This window comes from Anopheles moucheti, chromosome 2 (genome assembly GCF_943734755.1).
Source record: "Anopheles moucheti chromosome 2, idAnoMoucSN_F20_07, whole genome shotgun sequence".
Taxonomy (NCBI): domain Eukaryota; kingdom Metazoa; phylum Arthropoda; class Insecta; order Diptera; family Culicidae; genus Anopheles; species Anopheles moucheti.
Window position 1 is genome coordinate 58,799,331 of NC_069140.1, and position 21,653 is coordinate 58,820,983.

Below are 21,653 nucleotides of genomic sequence, written 5' to 3' on the forward strand. Positions count from 1 at the left end.
CACGTTTACTCACATACACAAAACCACACACACATACACTTACACATGCATCTGCATACCAGATATTTACATGCGAACACCTACTGCATCTACTCTCATACCAAGAAAGTATTTAGATGATTAGTCTAGAACAATGTAAAGATTTCCCGAATGGCAAGCTTGGGAACTGGAAATCATGTACTTTTAAACGAAAAAGGACTAGATATGCCAATCGGTTGAATTGGTTGCAATGAACAGAAATTAATAAAACAAGCAAAATCATTTTAATCCCGTTTGGTTATTTTTCCGTTTTGCACCGTTTCCCAACGAGAACAATTGGAGCTTTGCTGAACAGAAATAAAAAGTGCTCGTTCTAACCGCTGTTGCTCTCCTGCTTGCGCTCTCGCCGAATCGAAAGCTCGCTCGAAAATTAATTCGAACCAGAGGAATATTCTCATGCTGTTCGCTTCTTCGGCGTCATGCGCTCTCGCTCGTGCTCATTATTTGATATTGCGCACACACATGTGCATTTTCTTCGTCAAATTTGCCGTATGAAGCGGTTCATGTTTGCAACGGTTTTTGAAGTGTGGAACTGCGACACTGCAGGGTCCAGGTTAGGAATTAGCCACCTGTTGCTTGTGTAATGTCTTGTTTTTTTCGGATGATGCAAAATACAGTTCCTTCAATTTAAAGCAACCGATCCTTTTGTGATATACGAGCCGCTTCCATTCGTTGCCATAATGACCTCGTTGTAATAATGGCACCGTTTTGTGTGTCCCGCATAAATGATTGAAATAATAATAATTATACATTTAATCTCTCTTCTACATATCGTGCCATATAATTTATGTCTGAATTTTCATCACAACATTAGCGCGCTTGCAATACCATCCAGTTCCACACTTCAAAAACCGTTGCAAACATGCACTGCTTCATACGGCAAATTTGACGAAGAAAATGCTCATGTGTGTGCGCAATATCAAATAATGAGCCCGAGCGAGAGCGCATGACGCCGAAGAAGCGAACAGCATGAGAATATTCTTCCGGTTCGAAATAATTTTCGAGCGAGCTTTCGACTCGGCGAGAGCAACAGCGGTTAGAACGAGAGCTTTTTATTTCTGTTCAGCAAAGGTCCAACTGTTCTCTTTGGGACAGGTAGGTGAGAAGGAAACTTTGGCTTTTGCTCAGAAACTGTGCCTGCCGGTGAGCCGGTTGTGAGCGAACTTTCACAAGAAAGGAAGAACTTTTTGTTCCGCTTAACCGTTTGTGCCGGCAAAAACTAACTTCTATGGTGAAGGATTGAAAGAACTTAATCTTAAACAAATTATCTTGTTCGCTATTTCCAATTTATAGTTTCTCGACAAAAATCAGATTAATTTTACTTCGAATGATTCAGAAAAGTAGCCGAAATCGTAGTGAATATATTTTAGCTAAACTGCACATATAAAATAGTCATATGAATCTTACACATTCGTTGTCGCATGCTTTCGGATAACAGTGATGCAAAAGGACACGCTGTATTTTAAGTGTCATAACTTTTATTCGTCACATTGACGCATATCATTAACCTGTAACTAGTACTCAACGATGTTTATGCTGAAAGATGATTCTTGGCGTGTGAAAAATGTTAGCGCATCACATGACATTCTAGTGGTGGCGTGTTTGTTCTCTTTTACAGCATTTCAAATATATCTGTCCATTTCATGCGAACGCTTACGCTGAGCTAAACTTCTTCGTATTGATTCAAATAATTTCAACTCGCTTAGTGATAAAATTTCAAAATTTAAAACCATACATGTGTCTCTTTGGATATTGGTTCAGACCTGCACCAATCCAACACATATTGTTTTTAGTGTGGAAAATAATTTAGTGTGTTAGGGTTACAATAAATAAACTGCACGCACGATGGGAACAACTAAAGAGCAGGGACATTGAATGTCTCGGGATGGGTGTTATTCACTCTGTGAGTTGGACTGCCCAAGTAATTTAAAAATTCTAGGCATCCAGTTTTAGTTGAATCACTGTGCTGCTACACAATCTAGTTTACCGCTTATAGTCACTATAATAGACTGCTGTTTCCGATGGACTGCTGTTGTTTGGTAGATAACAACACTTTTAGCACACCTCTCTATATGACGCTCTGATGATACGTTGTTACTTATTTATTCAACATTACTACAATTGAGGAAGCAACAGTAAATAAAAAAGCCCAGTTTCTCGGAATTCTTCAACTTAATTATCGTATACGTACATTACACGGATTGTGTTGGTGAATCCGGAGCCCTGCTTCCAGCCAGTAACGACGACAATTGGATTGCCTGGCTTCAAGAATCCACGCTCCTTGCCAAACTCGATACCGTACTGCACGCGGGCATCGACATCCTTCAACCAATCCTCCATTGCAGGCTCTATAATAGATGAACATGAGCATACACTGTTAATGATAAAACTGGTCAAATCAAATGTGCTTGTAACTTACGCTCATAGATGACAGGCAAGATTCCTCGGTACAGATGGCATTGGCGTGCCGTTTGTGCGAAGCGAGTCACTGCAATGATCGGACAGCGCGGCCGATACTTGGAGATCAAGTGCGCCGAACGACCAGAAGTGGTAATGACGATGATTGCGGCGGCGCGACTCTTCGTCGAAGCTTCCGCACCAGCGATGGCGATGGAAGCAGCAGTGTCGAGAGGCGTTGGCGTCGTGTCAACCAGATCCTTGAAGAGATTGCGGTGCCACAGGGCTGCCTCTGCTTCCTTGCACGTTTTGGCCATTGTTAGCACACACTCAAGCGGGTACTCGCCCTTGGCAGTCTCACCCGAAAGCATCACGCAATCCGCACCGTCGATGATGGCATTGGCAACATCCGAGATTTCGGCACGTGTCGGGCGTGGCTTCTTTATCATCGATTCCAGCATTTGGGTTGCGCAAATGACCGGTTTTCCTGCACGGTTGCACCGCGCAATCATTGATTTTTGTGCCAAGAACACCTTTTCGGCCGGAATTTCAATGCCCAGATCACCGCGAGCAACCATAATACCATCGGATGCCTCAATAATCTTATCCAGATTCTGCATGCCCTGCTGGTTTTCGATCTTCGAGATAACCTTGATGTGCTTTCCCTTTTCACCGAGGATGCCACGAATTTCCTTCAACGCAGCAGCGTTGCGGATGAAGGAAGCGAAAATTACGTCAACTCCCTGCTCCACGCCAAACACCAGATCCGACTTGTCCTTTTCTGACACGGCCGGCAGATCTACAGGGACGCCTGGCAGGTTTACACCCTTCCTAGAACCCAACATGCCACCATTTTCCACGTTGCAGGTAAGCGTATCGCCCGAAATACTATCCACAACCAGCGAAATTAGACCGTCATCGACAAACACATGATCGCCCGGCTTGACCACCTTCACGATGTTCACGTAGTCGACATAGATCTTGTCCTTGTTACCCTTTTCCAGATGCTCCTTATCCGTGGTGAGCTGAATCTTTTCACCCTTCTTCAGCTCAACTTCTCCGGTACCGCTGCCCTCGATCAAACCGGTACGGATTTCCGGGCCCTTTGTATCGAGTGCAATGGCCAGCGGGAACGGTTTGCCCAACTTCTTCGAATAGTTTTCGACTGCTTCGCGGATGTTTTTGATCGTGTTGGCGTGATATTCGTGGGAGCCATGCGAAAAGTTCAACCGCGCAATGTTCATGCCCGTGGCCATCATTTTCTCGAGCATTTCGGGCGACACCGAGGCCGGTCCAATCGTACAGATGATGCCGGAGAGTCGCACGAACGGCGTTTTCGAGTCAATGTCGAGGGAGCAAATGTGCTCTAAATGCGAAACCGCCTCGGGATTCATCTTTTGACCCTAAAATTGATTTAAACATAAATGATCGATAAATAACCACCACTTCGGAAAGCGCGAAAACATCAACAAATCAATTGTGTCCGAAACAGACCAGTTACCGTTCAAGATTTTTACATCAAAAGTGTATTGCTACCTGATTTTCGAAAAGCCCCAAATCCTCTCTAAGCCTACTACTCTTTAAGCCGATAGTTAGAATTGCATTTTTGACGCCTATTCAACCAACAGGTAGTGTATTGGTATGATACATATCTAGAATTAGCACGATACTGTGGGGACATCCATTGATGACTTAATGTTTGCATCACGAAACTAAAGTTAGCATGCCATTGTTTATTGTTGATAAGGCAACCAATACATTCGTTCACACAGTACTATGGTACGGTGCTACTCTGCGTTAGGTAGAGGAAAATAATCAATAGTTTATGTAATCAATGCAAAACACAATGCATTGCGCGTTAGTGTGAATGCATTTTCAAAATGTACATAACACCCCGTGATAGAAATATCATTAGATTGCACTTGGTTGGCTTTGCAGTGAGTGTGTCCACTGGTGCCAATCTGCTGTAGAGCCGAGATGAAGGCTTACAAGATACTTATCATACGCTGACGATGATGAGCTAATCTTAGCAAACTAAATAAAATATATATTTACCACTCTTGTACCGTATGTTTTCTGGCGTAGCGGCATACATAGAGCGATATACGAGCTGTGCAAAACATGTACAAACCCATACACCCAACATTCAATGGGATATCGTCCAATATTCAGACCGCACACACCCACACAAAACGGTACGACGCGTCTCGACGCAACGATACAACGGGTGAGTGCAGCGTCAAATAGCAAAACATATGAGGGAAAATCACTTTTCATTTGTCCTTGGTCAAGGGCATACCGGTCGATTCATGCGGTAGTGGTAATAGCAAGACCTTTACCTTTCTTAAACTTCTCTAGCCCCTAAAACAGATTCATCATAATTGATGTTTCGTTACAACTGAGGAACGTTCAATGGTGTTACGTATCATTACGTTACGGGAACCATGATGCATAGTCTAAAAGGGTGGTTCATATCGTCCCATTGGGCACGTACAATAAAAGGGCTTAGTGCAAATAGACAGAGTAAAAATAGAGACATCTAACTTCTTGCATCTCCTCGGCACACTTTTCCTTCGATTTGGCAAACTACTCAACACACACACACACACTGGCGTCGATGATGAATACGGAAACATCCATCCTTGACCGTTCATATCATCACCGGCTACTTTGGTCGTTCACTCTTTCTCTGCCACCAATAGCCAGGATTGCAGAAACATTCGGATCCGGATCGAATTATCCACGGAAGATATGGCACATGCCACATTTGCTTGACCGGCTGGTAGATATTTGTTAGCACACATTTGTACACAAATAATGCACGCCAGGACATTATTTTAGATGCAGCAGCCCATGCGGATTAGCAGGTTGTGGTGGTATGACTCCTTTAACACAAGTTGATCGCTTTTGTTCCGCTTACCTTGGGGTCGAAATCGTAGTCGGATACCCACACCATCATCCCTGAACGGTTAAAGGTACTTATCAGTGAAGGGAAATGAAAGAAAGTCCCTGTCGGAGGGTAAACCCCTATTACACTTCTTGCAGCCGGTAACGGTAGAAACTGGTGGTGCTGGTGCTGCTGCTTAGTACACGTCCTTCCAGAAGCACACAGAGCGATGGAATATGGCACTGAGTAGCCTGGCGAGAACGTACCACACACGGTACCAAAAGAGCAAGCGAACCTTCTGACGTGCGGTTGCTTAGCACCAGCAATCGATAATAAAATCGTGACCGTGGAAAAGGTCGGAACTTTGGCGAGCTTCGCACGATTCAACGGTCGGCAGTGAAATGAATGTACGCGATGGTTTTGTGGCTCGCAGTGCAGGTGTGTTGGAAAAATGCCATCCTTTGAGCACGAATTAAGAATCGGCGCATGAACGCTACTACTGATGAACCGCCGATGCCCGTATGGGACAACAAATTGCGACCAGATCGACCATTGCAGCCGATGCATCCTTTCTTTCGCTGCAGGCGATGAATTATGGATTTGTTGGTTTTGTGACAATACTCTTTTTATCGAATTGCTTACAGGACGCTACTATGGTTCAAGCAGCTGAAATTGTTACGTCTTATCGAAGATTTTCGTACTACGTGCGTTACAGGAAGTGCTACGGGGACAGTATTTCATTTCCCGGATGCGCCTTAACACGACACCGACCGTTCAGGGTACAGTATAGCCTACCAACAAACCACCGGATGTACAAACTTCCGTTGTCTTAGCAACGGAAAACTAGTATCGTCTTACTACGTAGTCGTACTACGCCCAATATATTTCTACTGTTGTACCTAGCATTATAGTGTTAGTTTTCAAAGCGACGGTGGCATTTCTCGTGCGTTTTTAATTTTTATTTTTCGCTCTCGGTCACTCCACGATCCAATTTCAAAAATAGATCTTTGCATCCTGGCTGACGATTTGATATGTGTGCAGAATACGGTCTCGAACAAAGAGCTAAACGGAAAAGGGTATCAACATTATTGCACTATTTTCCGTCTAGTGTATCCGGCTAAACTCCAGAATGAACACACTCTTTTTCCATGTTATTCATCTTGCCAATCGGCTTCCTGTGAAAAGACAAATAAAGCGCATGCGCGATGTTCGCCAGACGATTTTTTGATGAAACTATTTCAAGGTCATTGTTTTGAATCCATAAAACTCTAGCGACACTTTTTCGTCTTTTAAAATTGATCATTATTAATGTAAACAAAATTGTTTGAATTGCGTATTTGTGGTTCAATTTCAGCGTCAATGCACTTTGCACTTCAATCAAGCCTCGGCAAGAAAACTAATGCACGTGTACCTGCTTAGTTTTATGCAAATGCCAAGTTAATCAAATGACCGAACGTGCTGCTTGAGGTTGAGCAGCACTGAAATACACCGATCATCTGATTCTACCTTCTGTCTATGTGTAAGTGTTAACGTGCAGAAAGTGTTTCTTGTCCGTCGCATCGTAGCTGATCGCAATTATTGCATCGAATTACTCGGGATTATCAATATTCACGATTCGCTATTGCTTCTGTTCCAAATTTTAATGAAAACCGCATCCAACAAGGGTATTTATAAGGCATCCATCGTACCTCCATCGTATTTCCGTACAAGGAACAAACTGCCCAGCAAACAATATCCAAATAACAAACTGGACTTCAGACAGGATACGGTTTAGTTTTGCACAAACTTCCGAACATAAGTTGAACACTGCCACCGAAACACAACTGTTGCCGTCGAACCGCGACCGGGTAACACACCACCGAAAGATCACGCAACGACCAAATGGCAAAAACGGACGCAGACGGTAAGTAGGCACGTGAGAAACTAACTATTTTTTCCGATGCGATGGTTGATCTGCTTCACCGGCGTTCGTGTTCCGGTGGAAAAAAAAAACCAGCTGGTGCGTCAATCCGACAGCATGTGTGTTAGTGTGCGTTAGATACAAAAGTTGATGGTTTGTTAGATCCCCCTAGCAGCAGATCATATCGCAAGTAACCCAATTCCAAGTAGCATGTGTTGTTGTTATTGCTTATCAGCTTTAGAATAGACCTTCGGCAGGTAGCAAATCTATGCGTAGGTAATTATTTCAATTCGGTAAATTATCGTATGTTTTTGTTAACGTCTTACACAAAACCACCGTCACGAACGCCGGTCGTTCTGTCGCGGTCGCACGCACACAGACGCACGCGCTCGATAGTAAAACATGGCGTAATTGCGAGAGTGGGGCACGCGTCGTTCTCTGGATGCGAGAATGGAGGTCATTCAGAGGTCAAACAAGGGAATAGTTTTTAAATTACGAATCGCGCCAATATGCAAGAGAACCACACACAAAACCGGAAATTATTCCTTTGCTTTCCACTGGGTTAGATGACACGTTCGTGAAACGCTAATAGGCATTCGTAACTATTGGCAACGTTTCGCAATATTTTTTCCCAAAGCTCCACACACACGCATAACACACCTAGCACGGCGCTGGTTGTTGTATGATAACGATATTTTTAGACGGACGATCGTTTTCGTAACGAAAGTGAAATTACTTACTTTGCTGTTAACTAACGTTTTACTGGGTAAAATGTAAAAATCCTGGACAATACTTTGGGGGAAACACTTGACACTAAAATTACGGTACACAATATTATGAACGCTAGTCAGCTTTGGAAGGGCAAGATTACAACTTGCTACGCGGGCTCCAGTCAACAGAATGACGAGAGCAGCAAGACTCGTTGAGAGTTATCATCGCGTACGCATCTCGTCGACCGAGGAGTCAGCATTGGCCAAATGGCACGAGTCGTACATACCGGCTGATAGGGTGAACATAGAGTGAGCGAATGGAAGAAAGGTCGGTTAGGGTGAGAAAGTAGTACAGAGAACGGGGGGATTTGTGTGCTGATGCTTATTCAAAACGTACACGGAAATTGCATCGTCCTCCATGACCTTCCCATGATCACCTCAGCAGGACTTGTTTCGTCATTGGACAGTGTTTTATAATTTTAATCTACTTAGCAAGCATTTGATCTGTACTGTTTTGTTTGTTGTCGGCCTCCTTAAAACAAACGATAGCGCTTAAGATGAAGAATGCTCCACTTTCACTGTTCAATAGTTGCCAGTTGCATTTGCTCATAATTGTTGCAAATTACACGACGGATGCATTTTGAACATGAAACATGCATGAACATAAACTGATATACGAATTGACTACTTATTTGTGCTACGGTTGATATGTTCATTGGGCGAAATGGCTTTCAATTTTCCTGCAGTATGGGTAAGTGTCGAATAGAGCGTCGCTTAAGTCCAAAAGAAATAGGAACATATTAGGCCTTTATCATATAGTTGATTAAAAATCTAAAATTCTTATGGAAAAAAAGAATTTCCATCCGCAATGAACAGATAGACAGATTTGAAAGTGAAACGTAGTAAACAGAACTTAAAAAACGTGAACAATGGAAGAGGATCTGCCCCCCCCCCCCCCCCCCCCCCTCAAACTCTCTATATTTCTTGATAACACGGTGTTATTATTGCTAAATAAATGTAATGATCTGTAATGTAAATCTGATAGCATGTTAATGCCAATGTCTGCAGAATGGAATCCACCTTCACTATCGAAATTATATTCAAATTCTGTCGAATTATTATTCCATTTATTTAGTGTTTTAATAGCGGTCACATAACGCAAATCGATGGATTATTTTATATTTTGTACGTTTAGAAACTATTTTTCAAAAACTAGCCAGTTTTCAATTTTCATAAAACGTAGAACCAGAATATTCCGACAATAGAACGATTTCATACGAAACGAATCCAAAACAAGCTCCGTGTTGTGTGCATGCCCATCACTACAAATCCGCTGTCAGATGAAAATTGAAGGTCACTGCTGTCATCTCGCAATAGCGCCAAATAAAAACAATCTCCCGGGAATGATGGAGCAGATAGCGACCTCCCAAAACACTTTAAAAGTGTATACAAAATGTGTAAATTTTGCTGCTGTGAAGCATCGAAATCAACGTCGGCTTGATGCAGACGAAACGCCGTACATTAATCACCCGATCGGTAAGCTAGTCAGCTAAATTATCCTTCCGAATAACTTGAGCTGAATGTTCAAAATGTTCCATTGCAGGTGTTGCTTACATTCTCACTGAGGCAGGAATATCCGATCCGGAGGTATTGCAAGCAGCCATCCTGCATGATACGGTGGAGGATACGGATGCTACATTTGAGGAGATTGAATCCATGTTTGGACACAATGTGTGCTCCATTGTGCGAGAAGTAACGGATGATAAATCGTTACCTAAACAGGAGCGGAAACGCCTACAGGTCGAGCGTGCCGCTGGCAAGAGCCACCAGGCAAAGCTGGTGAAGCTTGCGGATAAAATATACAATTTACGTGATTTGCAACGCTGCAAACCGAAGAATTGGACAGACGACAGGTGTCGTGAATATTTTTGCTGGGCAAAACAGGTTTGCGACAATCTTAAAGGGACGAACGAAACGCTGGAATCTATTTTGGATGATATATTTCGGCAGGAGAATGTCAATTAAAGTTACAAGTTTCTACTTAACCAGTAAATAGCAAACCGTACAACGAAACGGCAATAAATTGGAGGCTGGGTACAGTTTTTAGGATTTCTGGTGATTCTTCAAAAACTCCAACATATACTGTTGCAAGGCAGTTGCTTCCTCAACCGTTACCGCATTGTACAGAGAGGCACGGATGCCACCGACCGAACGATGACCTTTCAGCTGCTGCATGCCGAGCGCTTCTGCACCTTTTAGGAATTGTTTTTCCAGCTCTTCGTCTCCGTTCGCACCACCAACCCGGAAGGGTACGTTCATTCGGCTGCGTACTTTCTTATCAACCGGACAGTAGTAGAACCCATTCGACTTTGCAATCACGTCATAGATCAATTCTGACTTAATCATCGACAGGCGGTACATCTCATCGACTCCACCGTGACGCTTGATCCAAGCAAATACACGCCCCATCACATAGATGCTGTTGAAAGGGGGAGAAGTAAATGGGTAAACAGACAAGCGATAAGCGATGCGAACGGCAAACGGTGCATTGATAGGTGATAGCAAATGAATGTTGCAAATACCCGACAGTTCTGCTGAAGGAAATACTCACATGAACGTTGGTGGTGTGTTACTAATTGAATTCGCTTTGGCGATGACACCAAAATCGAAAATGGTTGGAGTGAATGGCATTGCGTGCCCAATTAGATCTTCCCGCACTATTACTAACGTAATACCGGATGGGCCGATGTTTTTCTGTGCACAGGCAAATATAACGCCAAACTGTGTGATGGTCAAACAAACAAGTAAAAATGATGCTCGGTTATTGGGCTATAGACACGAAAACAACTACATTGTCATACGAACCTTCTTGACATCGACTCTTCGAGATAGCATATTCGAAGACATGTCCACCACCAAAGGAACACCGTTGGTTTCTGGCACTGAGTCAAATTCAATGCCACCAATTGTTTCATTGTCACAGTAATACACGTAGGATGCTTCCGGATCGAGCTGCCATTGTTTTGGATCTGGAATGCCGGTGTATTTGTCCTGTTTGGGTGCTACATAATTGATCTTGCCGTACCGTGCCGCTTCCTTAGCGGCCGTCGACGACCAACTACCCGTGACGATATAGTCTGCCTTTCCCGTTTTGCCAATTAAATTCATGGCAACGGCAGCAAACAATCCTGTGCCTCCGCCTTGCATGAGCAAGATCTTATAGTTATCTGGAACATCGCTGTGCGAGAAGGGTTGTATGGAATGGATGAGAATTTATTATCAACCCGGGTATGTTGTTTATTTGAAGCAACGATTCGAATACTCACAGCAGTTCCTTGACCAGTGCCAATGTGTCATTGTGTAATGCTACATATGCATTTCCTCGATGGGACATCTCCATCACGCTCATACCACTCGTACCATGCTCGACGAGATCGTTTTGCACCTCACACAACACTTCTCGAGGTAACTTGGCCGGACCTGCCCCAAAGTTGATTACCATTGTTGTACTGTTAGCTGTTGCGGTTGAATTGAAAACACCGTGCTTGCCCGTTTGACCCGCCACTGATTCACTTTACAAACGATTACGACCGCTCAGTTTGTCGACTGTATCGCGCGCCGGACGGTTCCTGAATGTGGTCAACGGTGGCAACAAAATTGCCGTTACGCTCCGCAAATTAACCCGAGGTACAGCCGTCTCGACACCCGCCGCAAGACGGCACTATCGGTCAGCCGCAGAAAGATGAGCCTGTTCTAACCGGTTTACAGAACGCAGACAATAACGATGACGACGGCAACGAAGACCTGTTTGTCAATGAGCCAAAGGAAGCGCACTTAAGAAAGGGTGGGTCGAGAGGACAGGAGGGATCAGAGGAGAGTGACACAGTACGCAAACATGGTGCGCCACCGTAATGCATATTCACTTCGTGAAAGTATTTGCCATCTCGCTCGATCTGGGTGCTGGATCGCGCGCAGTACAAGGTCCCTTATCAGTCGTTGTCGACTGGTTAATGTTCGCTGGCTTGAAAGATGTGTTCTCCGCCACATGACGTTATGGTGTGCTATATTTCTATTTTGTTGTGTTTTGCGATACGGCTGCTGGTGTCGGTAGGCGAATGATAGAATGATAAGCCCGTAACTTAAATATCTGGATATACGCAATCCCGTCCGAAACCATCTCTCGCAAACATATCAATCGCTGGATTGAGGCCTTCGGCGCACAATGTGTACAAATGGCATCGATCATAAAACGTATTGCATGGTTGGTTCGAAGATCGCGACCGATGTAAGTGCCCGTGACAACAACTGTGTAGTACCAACAATCGGCAACAAACAACTTTGTTGGACCTACCACGGCACAGATTAGATTACTCGCATCAGAACGGGGTAGATGGATTAACGGCTCTCAAGTATGTAACTCAATTCGCTTGTTTACTTGAATGAGCTTGGGAGCGTGGTGCGAAAAGTGGAAAAAGGGTGCATTTGGAGTGTTTTAGCTTGTTATTGTAATATTTATTACTGTTTTTTTTAATTAAAATTTAATTCGTGAGTACAGCTGTTGTTGTTCATGTACTCGAAGATCACAGCATCACGACCATGATCAACCTGTAATGCAAGGGTGTCAAACTCGTCAGCCTATAACTGTAGGTGCAGTGATTTGGGATAGCGAGAGCAAGTTATTGAATCGAATATTTTAAATTACCTTTTTGTTGGAGTAGATATCAAACAATCTTGCTTACTTGGCAATCTCAACACTTTTTTTTGCAAACGAACTTCAAGAAGATGTTCATGCTTTTTCTAACATCTTAAGCAATCTATCCCTGACTACTGGCGGCTCTCATGATACATCGATCATACGCTGAAATGTGTGAAAAAATATGTTTGGCCCGAATGAAGCGTTTTCTCCTTCTAATTGAACCTTGTACCAATGAAAAATAGACAGAGAGGAAGAGAGAGTGAAAGAAATGAAACCTTCTCGAACAGGCCCAATAAAACCGTTGACCGGTGGGTTGTAACTCGTTCGTTCCGTTAGACAGTGAGCTGAAGGTTACTAATGCCCTTGTAGCTTGATCATGGTGAATGCAACTCACCGACGAAAAGTTGAACCGCACGCAGGGGCAGAGACATCATTTCAATTTCCAGCAGTTCATTCACCAAATCCACTCCATAATCCATCTGATGGTGTGTGCACTGTAACAAACCGAAACATAATTGTCTGTCCCCACCCTGTGCTGATGGTAAAGGCAGCGACTCCAGCGCAGTAGCATGGGCTCTAATGGCAATAGAAGTCTCCCTCTCTTCTTTCGGTCGCTGTCAATCCGAAAGGCGCACAGGAGGGAGTTGTTAGTAATATAAAAGAAGTAGAAATGGATTTTTTGGACGTTTAGTCCACGATCGTTTCTGCAGTTGGCTACACACAGGTCATAGTGTACTAAAGTTTGGTTTGTGAACGATCGCCATAATGTACCGTCAAACTGGAGCCTATTGCGCGCTGGCTTTCGTTGCTTGTGCGCTATTGTTTCGTTCAGCGACGGAAGCCTTTCCCGACGGTGCTCCGGCCGATACTTGTGTGAAAAGCCGTACCAACGAGCCTAACCATGGTGCGGCACGCAGCCAGAGCCTGGCCACGCTACCCTATCAGGTGACGGCGAGTGGCAATGTGTACGGTCCCGGTACTCAGATTCAGGTCACGATACACGGCCACCAGGATGTGTTCCGAGGATTTTTCCTGCAGGCACGCGACGCGCAGACAAACGAATGGATCGGTTCGTGGTACGAGACGCCAAACACGAAAACCATCCCGGAGTGTTCATCGGTGACGCACGCCGACAACCGGGACAAGGAACAGGCCACCTTCGTTTGGCAGGCTCCAAAGGACCGCCAAGGGCAGGTGTACTTTACGTAAGTGGCAGCAACGTTACGTTGCCCTTCGAGACGCCTGCAATACGCTGCTCGCTGGCTCGCAGTGTGATTTGTTCGAAACAAACCTCCAAGATGTGGCATAATTTGGAGCGATTTGTCGTGTGCAAAAGTTACCCTTGCGAGTTGCGTGTGTTCCTGTCGGTGCGAAACGCATGCAAGCGAGCCAGCGCGTGTATATATGGAGGGGTGTGTTGGAAGGGGTGGAAGGGGGAGGGGGGGGGGCACGGTGAAATAGAGAGGTGGGAGGAGAGTGGTTTTCACGTAAATAACTTTAAGATTTTCCATTGCATTTGTGCAAGGCTGTGCAGGCGGTGGAGCCGTGTGGTGGGATACGAAAGGGCGATCGTCGTGCTTTTAATAGCAGATCAATTTGGGTCAGATGGAAAAGGGACATTAATAACAATTTTAATTGACCGACTAAACCGGTCCAACTAATTGTGTATTATTAAAAAAGTGTTTAACGTATGTTACTTGAATCATAACACATAGTTCAACTGTTGAACAGTTGAAAATTACTGTTTTGAATAATCTTCAGCATTCGCTTGAGAATGTTGGTGGATGATCGACATGAAGGTTTAAAAAAATCAGGAGATTTTTTGAATGGGCCTGTCGAAAATGGCATTTTGTGTCCTACATTCGATTCAGTGTCTTCACACCATCTCGCACAACGATTGTGCAATGCCTTTGTTCACTAAGTTGACGCTGGACGCAAACAGTTTACTTCGATGCTTGACGAAAATCTACTTCCAAAACGGTCATTGACACGATAAACTCGTACCGCTTGTGATGTACGAGGTGGTGACAACTGTCGGTGAAAACTGGTTTCTGCCAGTGGGCCATAAATCATCGTCTTGGTGGCCTATTTATAGTACGACTTTGCAGCATTTTAAAGTCTGCATAAATATGTGCCATTGCTTTAGGTAGGTGTTGTTGAAGTAAAGGCTGCAAGCAAATGAGGGACTTCAGCAGCTTGCCATCGTTTCGAATGAAACAGTTGGAAGAAAAGCTTAAATGAATCTTTAGCTCATGCTGCTGCACTGTTCTGGTGTGGATGAACTTTTTATTTGTATGATATTTGCCAAAAGCTTAAACAAACTGGAAGCTAATTTAGGTGTAGCGTTGTATGATCGTGTATTTAAATTTTTAATTGTTTTACAGCGGCACCATTGTGAAAAATTACGGTGCATACTGGGCTAGTGTGATCGCTGCTGTACCCGGTGCGTTGGCGAGAAGTCATCTCTGAGCCGATGAAGCAAGCAGGACAAATATAGTGCCGAAGGCGAAAACCACAATGCTTCTGTAAATATACCAAACACTAAAATTTTATGCTTTGCTTAAAAAATAATTTATGATCCGAATGAACTACTTATCTTCTCGTTAAGTTTGTTATGAATACTACGAAATAATGAGGCCAGACCCAACCGTTTGAATACCGTAGCTGGGAACGGCACAGCTTTAGACTCTAGAAAAAAGACCTTGCGCTTCCTAGGGAAAACGCTTCTACCAAAACCAACGATCGGTTGAAGCTAGATCTATGAAACATATTTATATTCCCACTTCTCACCCACGCCTTTAAGACATGGACTCGATCCGAAGCTGTCGAATATCACTAAGGTTCTTTCATTTGTAAAATACTGAGGAAGATGTTTTACCTCTATACGTGTGGATGGACAATGGAGGAGTCTATATGAGCTCTTTGGGTTGTACGATGACCTTATTACTAGTCATGCTTCAGTAGTTTGCTCTTGCCTTGAGAGAGGCATCGAACTTGCAGCGATCAAAATGAGTTATGATGTTAAAGTACGTCCCAGAAACGCAGGTTATGAAGGATTTGCTGCTGCTAGCGCTGTTGTAGCGTTTGTTATTTTTGCTGCGTGATCCGCAGTTCGATATTGCGATTTTGTTTTGGTGGTTCCTATATGTTTAGAGTCCTACGTGTCAAGATGTTGGTCATTGACCATAGTCTAGAATTTTGTACTTTATCTCATATATCTCTCTTTTTTGCTAAACTAGGCTAGCCATATGATTAACTTGACGACTTTCTTAAATTAACATTAACACAAAGAATGTGTCAGTTCATTCCTCAGTATTGGTTGGCTACCAATACGCCAGTTGGTGTATTATAAATTAATATTATAGTTCATGTCTTTTACCAGTGGAACCCTAATTAATGATTACCAATGATAGTTTTATACAGTCAACGAATCGCAATGATTTTTATATGCTTAAAAGCAATTGGCTAGCTACGCATAAATCTGAAAGCTTTCCGTAGCGTCTCAGAAACACCGAAGCAAAAAAAAAAACGTCACACAACAATTAAACGAGTAACGCATTTGTGTCAACCAACTCAACATTTGTCGTGGCCTACCACATAACCGTTGGAAATGGTATAGGTTGGTTTGCTTTGGTACACTACGAACGATGTTCACGCACACTAGATGAGTTGGGCAAATGATGACTTTACATGAAAGGACAACTCTTTTGCCATTCATTGCTGCCGACGACGAGTGACTAACGGGGTAAAAAGTGCCCATGACGTGTGGAGCCATCCAGGCGCGGTACGCGCTCAGAAGGAAAACTTTAAACGCATACATGATGACTCGTAACTCGAAACGGCAGCTACCGGGAGGTGCCCAAACACGGGTCAAAGGATACACACCACACATTACATCGTTGCTAAACAATCAAAGCCACCGGATCTGCGGTGCGTGAAGCAGGGAACCGTGGTCGGTTTGATTTTAAAACCGTTTGCCACCTTCAGTTCGTGTGCGGTGAGTGCAGAGTACCTTCTGAGTGCTGCCATCGTTATTGGTCACCGAAAGTCTGCCGCTAGCGGACGCATGCGTGGCATGGGCCGTTCCGTGTGCCATTCGTTCGTTTGCTCCAGCGCTGCAGTATTTTTACTACGAAGGCTTCGGAACACGGCGCCTTCAACCGCTCGATGTGGGAATTGTTCATTCAGTCGGGCTTACTGTTTCCATCACTCATGTAGTCGACGTAATACAAGCCGCGGTAAGTTGTCTCTTTGGTAGCGTTTTGCCGCAGAAAAGCCAGTGTGTGATTTTTTTTTCTATCTCTATACGGAGTCGTGAAACAAAGAAATCGTGCCCGTGTGATTTCGTGCATGTATGTTTAGTGCAGTGTAGAAACGCGTGTTGTTTCCTATTATTATGGGGTACACAACGACAGGGTGATGGTGATGTACACTGATGTAGTTATATCTATTGGTTTCGGGAAAGTTGCATCACACAGTGAACCTTCGAAGTCTACCGGAACCAACATAGCAGGACAAATCAGGTATCGGTTCGGTGGAATTATGTCCTGTTGTCTGCAAGTGTGTTTGAACAACGGCGAAAATGCTTCACGATCACGGTAGCATGGTACCGTATTTGTGGTCGCTAGTGACGCAGCAAAAAGGAGTAAAACAGGAATACTATTATCAAGCGGAAAGCCCAACACGACGCTAGTGTGCACCGAACCATTTCGGACTTCCATGCGAACTTCGGCCAAATCGTAGAGTGCAGGGGAAACTGCTAACAGAAACGGTAGCCAGGATGCTTCCCTTCAGCCTACTTTGCTGCAGTGATTAAACTCTGCAGATGTAAAGTATTTCGATGTGTAATTTTTCGTTGCCTACTGCTCCAATGAGCACCTAGGGAAGGATTGTTGAGTGCGAGTGCGTCCTGTGCGATAGCGGCGATAGTTCGAGGCGTTTTGGGTTACACGGTTGCGGCTTTCGGCGTGCGGCGTATGGTCTGTAACTCATAGTTCTAGGCGTAGTACAAACACAGTCTCAGCCCATTCGGAAGCACCGTGATACGTTGCGTTGCAAACGGTAGAGAATAAGTTCCCAACAATACGTGTGTTTCTTGTTTTGTTTTTGCAGACCGATCAATTTGCCTCCCGTGCGGCGGTGAGTTACATGATCGGTAGGATGCATTGTTGTCGAAAGTCGAGAAACAATAAGTGTAGTGTGCGTGAGAATAATATGGGTTTTTGTTGCCGTAGTTTATTAGTTGGCTGTACTACACTGCTGCATTGTCCTTCCGCCTATATACTAACGCCATTTCACTTAATGGCCACCGAAATGTCAGCAAGTTATGGAAGCATATTACTAACGATAAAGCGATTCGAGCTTTTATTTTATTTTATTGAATTCATATTTCGGGGTAGTTGTTCCCTTGCCTTACACGATTTCTGTCTGCTTTCTCTCTCTACGTCGGGGGCACTTCTTTGCTGGCACTAGTGCATGGAATAAAGATTGAATATTTGATTGTTAGGTTTTCCTTGGCAAAAGCTTCAACGTATTTTCCTATTTTTAGTTGCAAGTTGTGACCTCTGTGTTTTGCGTTTTGACATGCCTACGTTTGAGTGTGTGTATCGAAGTGTCCTGTAGTGTGACGAGTGGTTAGGTATCACTATTAGTGTTGGTGTCGGCATCAAGATAAAGCGTGGTACCTATTGCGATCAGGCGCCTCCATTAAGCCGTTAGTACAAAAACAAAAAAAAAGCAAAAGCACACACACAGCGCTCACTGCAACAAAAAGTTGGATGTTCTTGAAGGTAAGTTTACCTTCGACGCATTGCTGTTAAACTCGGTACTGACGCCCCAAAATTGTTGTACTTTTAGTGTGAAAGTATAGCTGTTTGCCGTTCAATTGGACTCTTTTGCTGTGGTTGTATCCTAAAAGCCTACAAATTCATGCTGAATTACATGTCTCAACTTTTGGTAGTGTGGCTAACCAACAGATCCTTCTAAAATTGATGCATTTTTATAGTTAATGATTTGATTAATTATCGCATTTGCATAATACACCACATTCGCTTAAAATCATAAAAAATACAGCAACATGTAATGATGCATAATTCAATGTGAAACACTTTTTAAAACTTCAATCGATTTTTTATCGAAAGTGATAACTTGAAACCGTTACGCTTTAATATCCGTATCGGAACAGTATATAAATAAGAATTTACCGCTTCAGGCGATAGTGCGATGTGTCACAGTTTATGTGCGTGCGATGAAGTGATGAAAACTTTGGGTTTAACTACATTTTTACGGTTGATTGGAATTCAGGTCGAATTCCTTTTCCCTCGTGCAGAGATACGTAATGGTGAAATGATCTCCGTTGTTTGCCATAGTCTGTATTTTCGTGGGTGAAGTTATTGAATCATTTTATGGCTGTTTCTGGCACTGGATAGATTATCTGCAATGCGCTCGAAGGCACTGGCCAGAGGCAATACACAATCGAACTCCGACAGTCCATTTACAATCAATGCAATCCTGTCAAACGTGAATTTGTTTATAAGAGTATAAGATATATAAAGTTTTAAAGTTGTAAGAGAGTGTAGGAAGGATTTGTTGTAGTTCAGCAATTAATTTGCGCTTTTAAATATTATTATCATGCTATGGAATATTTATTTAATTTCATACATAAACTGCTACTCCCGATCTAATGAATAAATCCAGTGTATTGCAATGAAGTAATCACAAACTTGTGTGAAGGTAATTAAAGTTATTCCACAAATGACATATCAACATATGTGTACGAGAGGTGGTCCCAAAATAATCGTTGTTTGTGTTGCCAATGTTTATACGCCCGTTGGGAGTCGTTTCAATCTGGGTTGACTTTATGGGGTTGATTATGAAAATTATAGCTTCCATGTTTCGATAAGATTTCCCTTTCAAAGCATCCTTTGCGCAACTTTTCATTTCCATGTACTCCGATGGGAAACATTAGAGGGAATTTGAGGATCGGCTTTTGGTGGTTAGAAATCGAAGACATCCTTACTTACAATCGAACATATAATGTTCCATCGCAGAAGACACGTACACGGGAGAAACACTCGTTTGGAACGATTACATGAATATCGATTTACATTACTTTTACACAACGATAGAAGCATTCAATATTTTAATCAGTAACGTATCATCATAATCCTGCCCTGTTGTGATTTCTTCCAATGAATGCACATCTAAAAGCAGTAAAAGTTCATCCATTCTCGTTTATGCCTGCTTTGTGTGATAAATTTCGCTCGAAAGCCTCGTAAACGGGGAGGCTCGCTTTGCACAGCAAAATGTTAAAAAAGCATCCATTTGGACTGCCAACTGCAGCCAAACGTTAGGATGCCAGAGAGAGTTGTCATGCAGTGTGATGTACATTAGGTGTTGAAATGTTGGCAGCATTTTCGGCTCCGAATGGCGGCACCAGCCGAATGTTCGTAATACTGGGAATTGGCCCTAACATCGAACATTTTCAACCATGGATGACATATTTATATGCTCATCTCTTTGCCAATGCGTCTTCTTGCACACTTATGCAAGTCGGTCGCTAGTACAGGACCGATACTGTGCGTGAATTGTACAATAATGTTCGCTGAATAAGTTTCCCAAATTGATATAAAACTCAACGGTGAAGTTGATTAGTTATCAACTGGTGAGGGGGCGCCCATAAGTGCGCCATCGAATAACGATTACGTGTGTCACGAGTTATTGCAAAATTAGTTACCGTTACTCACGCAAAGGGACACGCAGTTTCGCACGTGGTGCACACCATCTTTAGCTGGTCTTTGGGAGGTCTTTTATTTCTCTTACATTCGCCGTGCTCAAAGTGCACGCGAAAGTGCGGCTGTTTGTTTGGTAGCTAGCATCGAGAAAGCAGGAATGCGCCAGAACATAAATCACTCCATCGTACCAAGGCTAAATAAGGTGAGAGGTAACATCGGTGTTAGTTGTTCGTTTTTTGCATGTGTATCCAGTCTTTGACTTTCTGGTCGGTCCAGGAAATTGAGCATATGCACTAAACCGAACACTCAACCCCTTAATGTGCGTCAATGACGCCGCTCGACGGTGGCTGCTCCTCCCGGATTGCGATGATTTCTATCGAGAGGCATTTTTTTACGACCTCAATTAATCTTCTTATTGAGCCAAATTTCGTGTGACGCATCAATTGAAATGAAAAACTCTCCACCCATGTTTGCCATTGAAAAAAAAAGCAAACAAACAAACAAACCAATCGATCGGACCGGAAGGAAATTTCTCCATTGTGTACGCGGCATGGGTGGCTACATAGCTTGGCACTACGCGTGAAATTTTGACTCGCTACAGGGGAAGAAAAAATCTGGCGCAAAACCGAAAGACTGAGGTCAGGATTTGTGCTCCAACACAGTTGGCACATGGTTGCACATGGTTATTTAATCGATACCCACGTACTAGTGGTTGTGATTTAGAGCCTTGCCGGATTGCGGATTTCCTCGAACCGATGCAAAACGTCAAAGCTTTTCGCATATAGTTGCACTGGAATGGAAGGCAGCGATTGTTTTCGTAGCGATTGTTTAGGTCTTTGTCTACAAAGTTGTGAGTGCAAAAAAAAATGCACCAGAATCTGCGGTTTGTTTTTCTTTTAATTTGTTGAACTGTAAAATATCTAAAAATAATAGTCTCTAATGGTACCAGTCATAATTAAAAGAAAAACAATTCATTCGGTGACCATAATTCCTAAAAATCGTTCCTAAGATCGTTATCGATTGATTTTTACGAAAACTTCCGTAATCACTTAAAACATAGTTTTGAATGATAACAATATCATAAAATGACACAATAAATTGTTGCATTTTGGAGCAAATGCTTGAAATCATGCGGATCACGTCTTTCTGGACAGAATAAATATAGACAATGTTGGTAGAATTATTAGAATTACGTTCTTAGTATTCTCAGTAAATCGCCAAAAATACTGCAAATCGCATCGATGCCGATCCAGTTCATCCTATAGAAATAGAAACATAACATGCACTTAAT

The 21,653-nt window shown here is 43.2% G+C and overlaps 4 protein-coding genes across 7 annotated transcripts; 2 read left to right on the plus strand and 2 right to left on the minus strand.

The window, feature by feature from the left end:
- Positions 1–1,499: 1,499 nt before the first annotated feature.
- LOC128310545 (pyruvate kinase-like) lies at positions 1,500–8,127 on the minus strand. Of its 4 annotated transcripts, none has more exons than XM_053047222.1 (4): positions 5,357–5,397; positions 2,459–3,839; positions 2,231–2,387; positions 1,500–2,154 (listed from the first exon to the last, which is right to left on the minus strand). In XM_053047222.1, exons 1-4 carry the CDS (start codon positions 5,393–5,395, stop codon positions 2,142–2,144), a joined length of 1,590 nt encoding a protein of 529 aa, XP_052903182.1. In that variant the 5' UTR covers positions 5,396–5,397; the 3' UTR covers positions 1,500–2,141. The 4 variants fall into 4 exon arrangements, with proteins under 4 accessions (XP_052903182.1, XP_052903174.1, XP_052903197.1 ...); XM_053047214.1 differs by lacking the exon at positions 1,500–2,154 and adding an exon at positions 5,471–5,527 and having other exon boundaries at positions 2,212–2,387; XM_053047237.1 differs by lacking the exons at positions 1,500–2,154; positions 5,357–5,397 and adding an exon at positions 7,964–8,127 and having other exon boundaries at positions 2,212–2,387.
- Positions 8,128–9,335: 1,208 nt separating this feature from the next.
- On the plus strand, positions 9,336–10,221 carry LOC128310396 (guanosine-3',5'-bis(diphosphate) 3'-pyrophosphohydrolase MESH1). The gene is made up of 2 exons (XM_053047024.1): positions 9,336–9,469; positions 9,537–10,221. The coding sequence occupies exons 1-2, from the start codon at positions 9,337–9,339 to the stop codon at positions 9,956–9,958; spliced, it is 555 nt and encodes a 184-aa protein (XP_052902984.1). The 5' UTR covers position 9,336; the 3' UTR covers positions 9,959–10,221.
- On the minus strand, positions 9,917–11,725 carry LOC128310395 (probable phosphoserine aminotransferase). Its single transcript, XM_053047022.1, has 4 exons — positions 11,260–11,725; positions 10,799–11,171; positions 10,545–10,714; positions 9,917–10,412 (listed from the first exon to the last, which is right to left on the minus strand). The coding sequence occupies exons 1-4, from the start codon at positions 11,433–11,435 to the stop codon at positions 10,037–10,039; spliced, it is 1,095 nt and encodes a 364-aa protein (XP_052902982.1). The 5' UTR covers positions 11,436–11,725; the 3' UTR covers positions 9,917–10,036.
- Positions 11,726–13,394: 1,669 nt separating this feature from the next.
- Positions 13,395–15,098, plus strand: LOC128298401 (putative defense protein 3). Its single transcript, XM_053034151.1, has 2 exons — positions 13,395–13,834; positions 15,014–15,098. The coding sequence occupies exons 1-2, from the start codon at positions 13,395–13,397 to the stop codon at positions 15,096–15,098; spliced, it is 525 nt and encodes a 174-aa protein (XP_052890111.1).
- Positions 15,099–21,653: the final 6,555 nt, after the last annotated feature.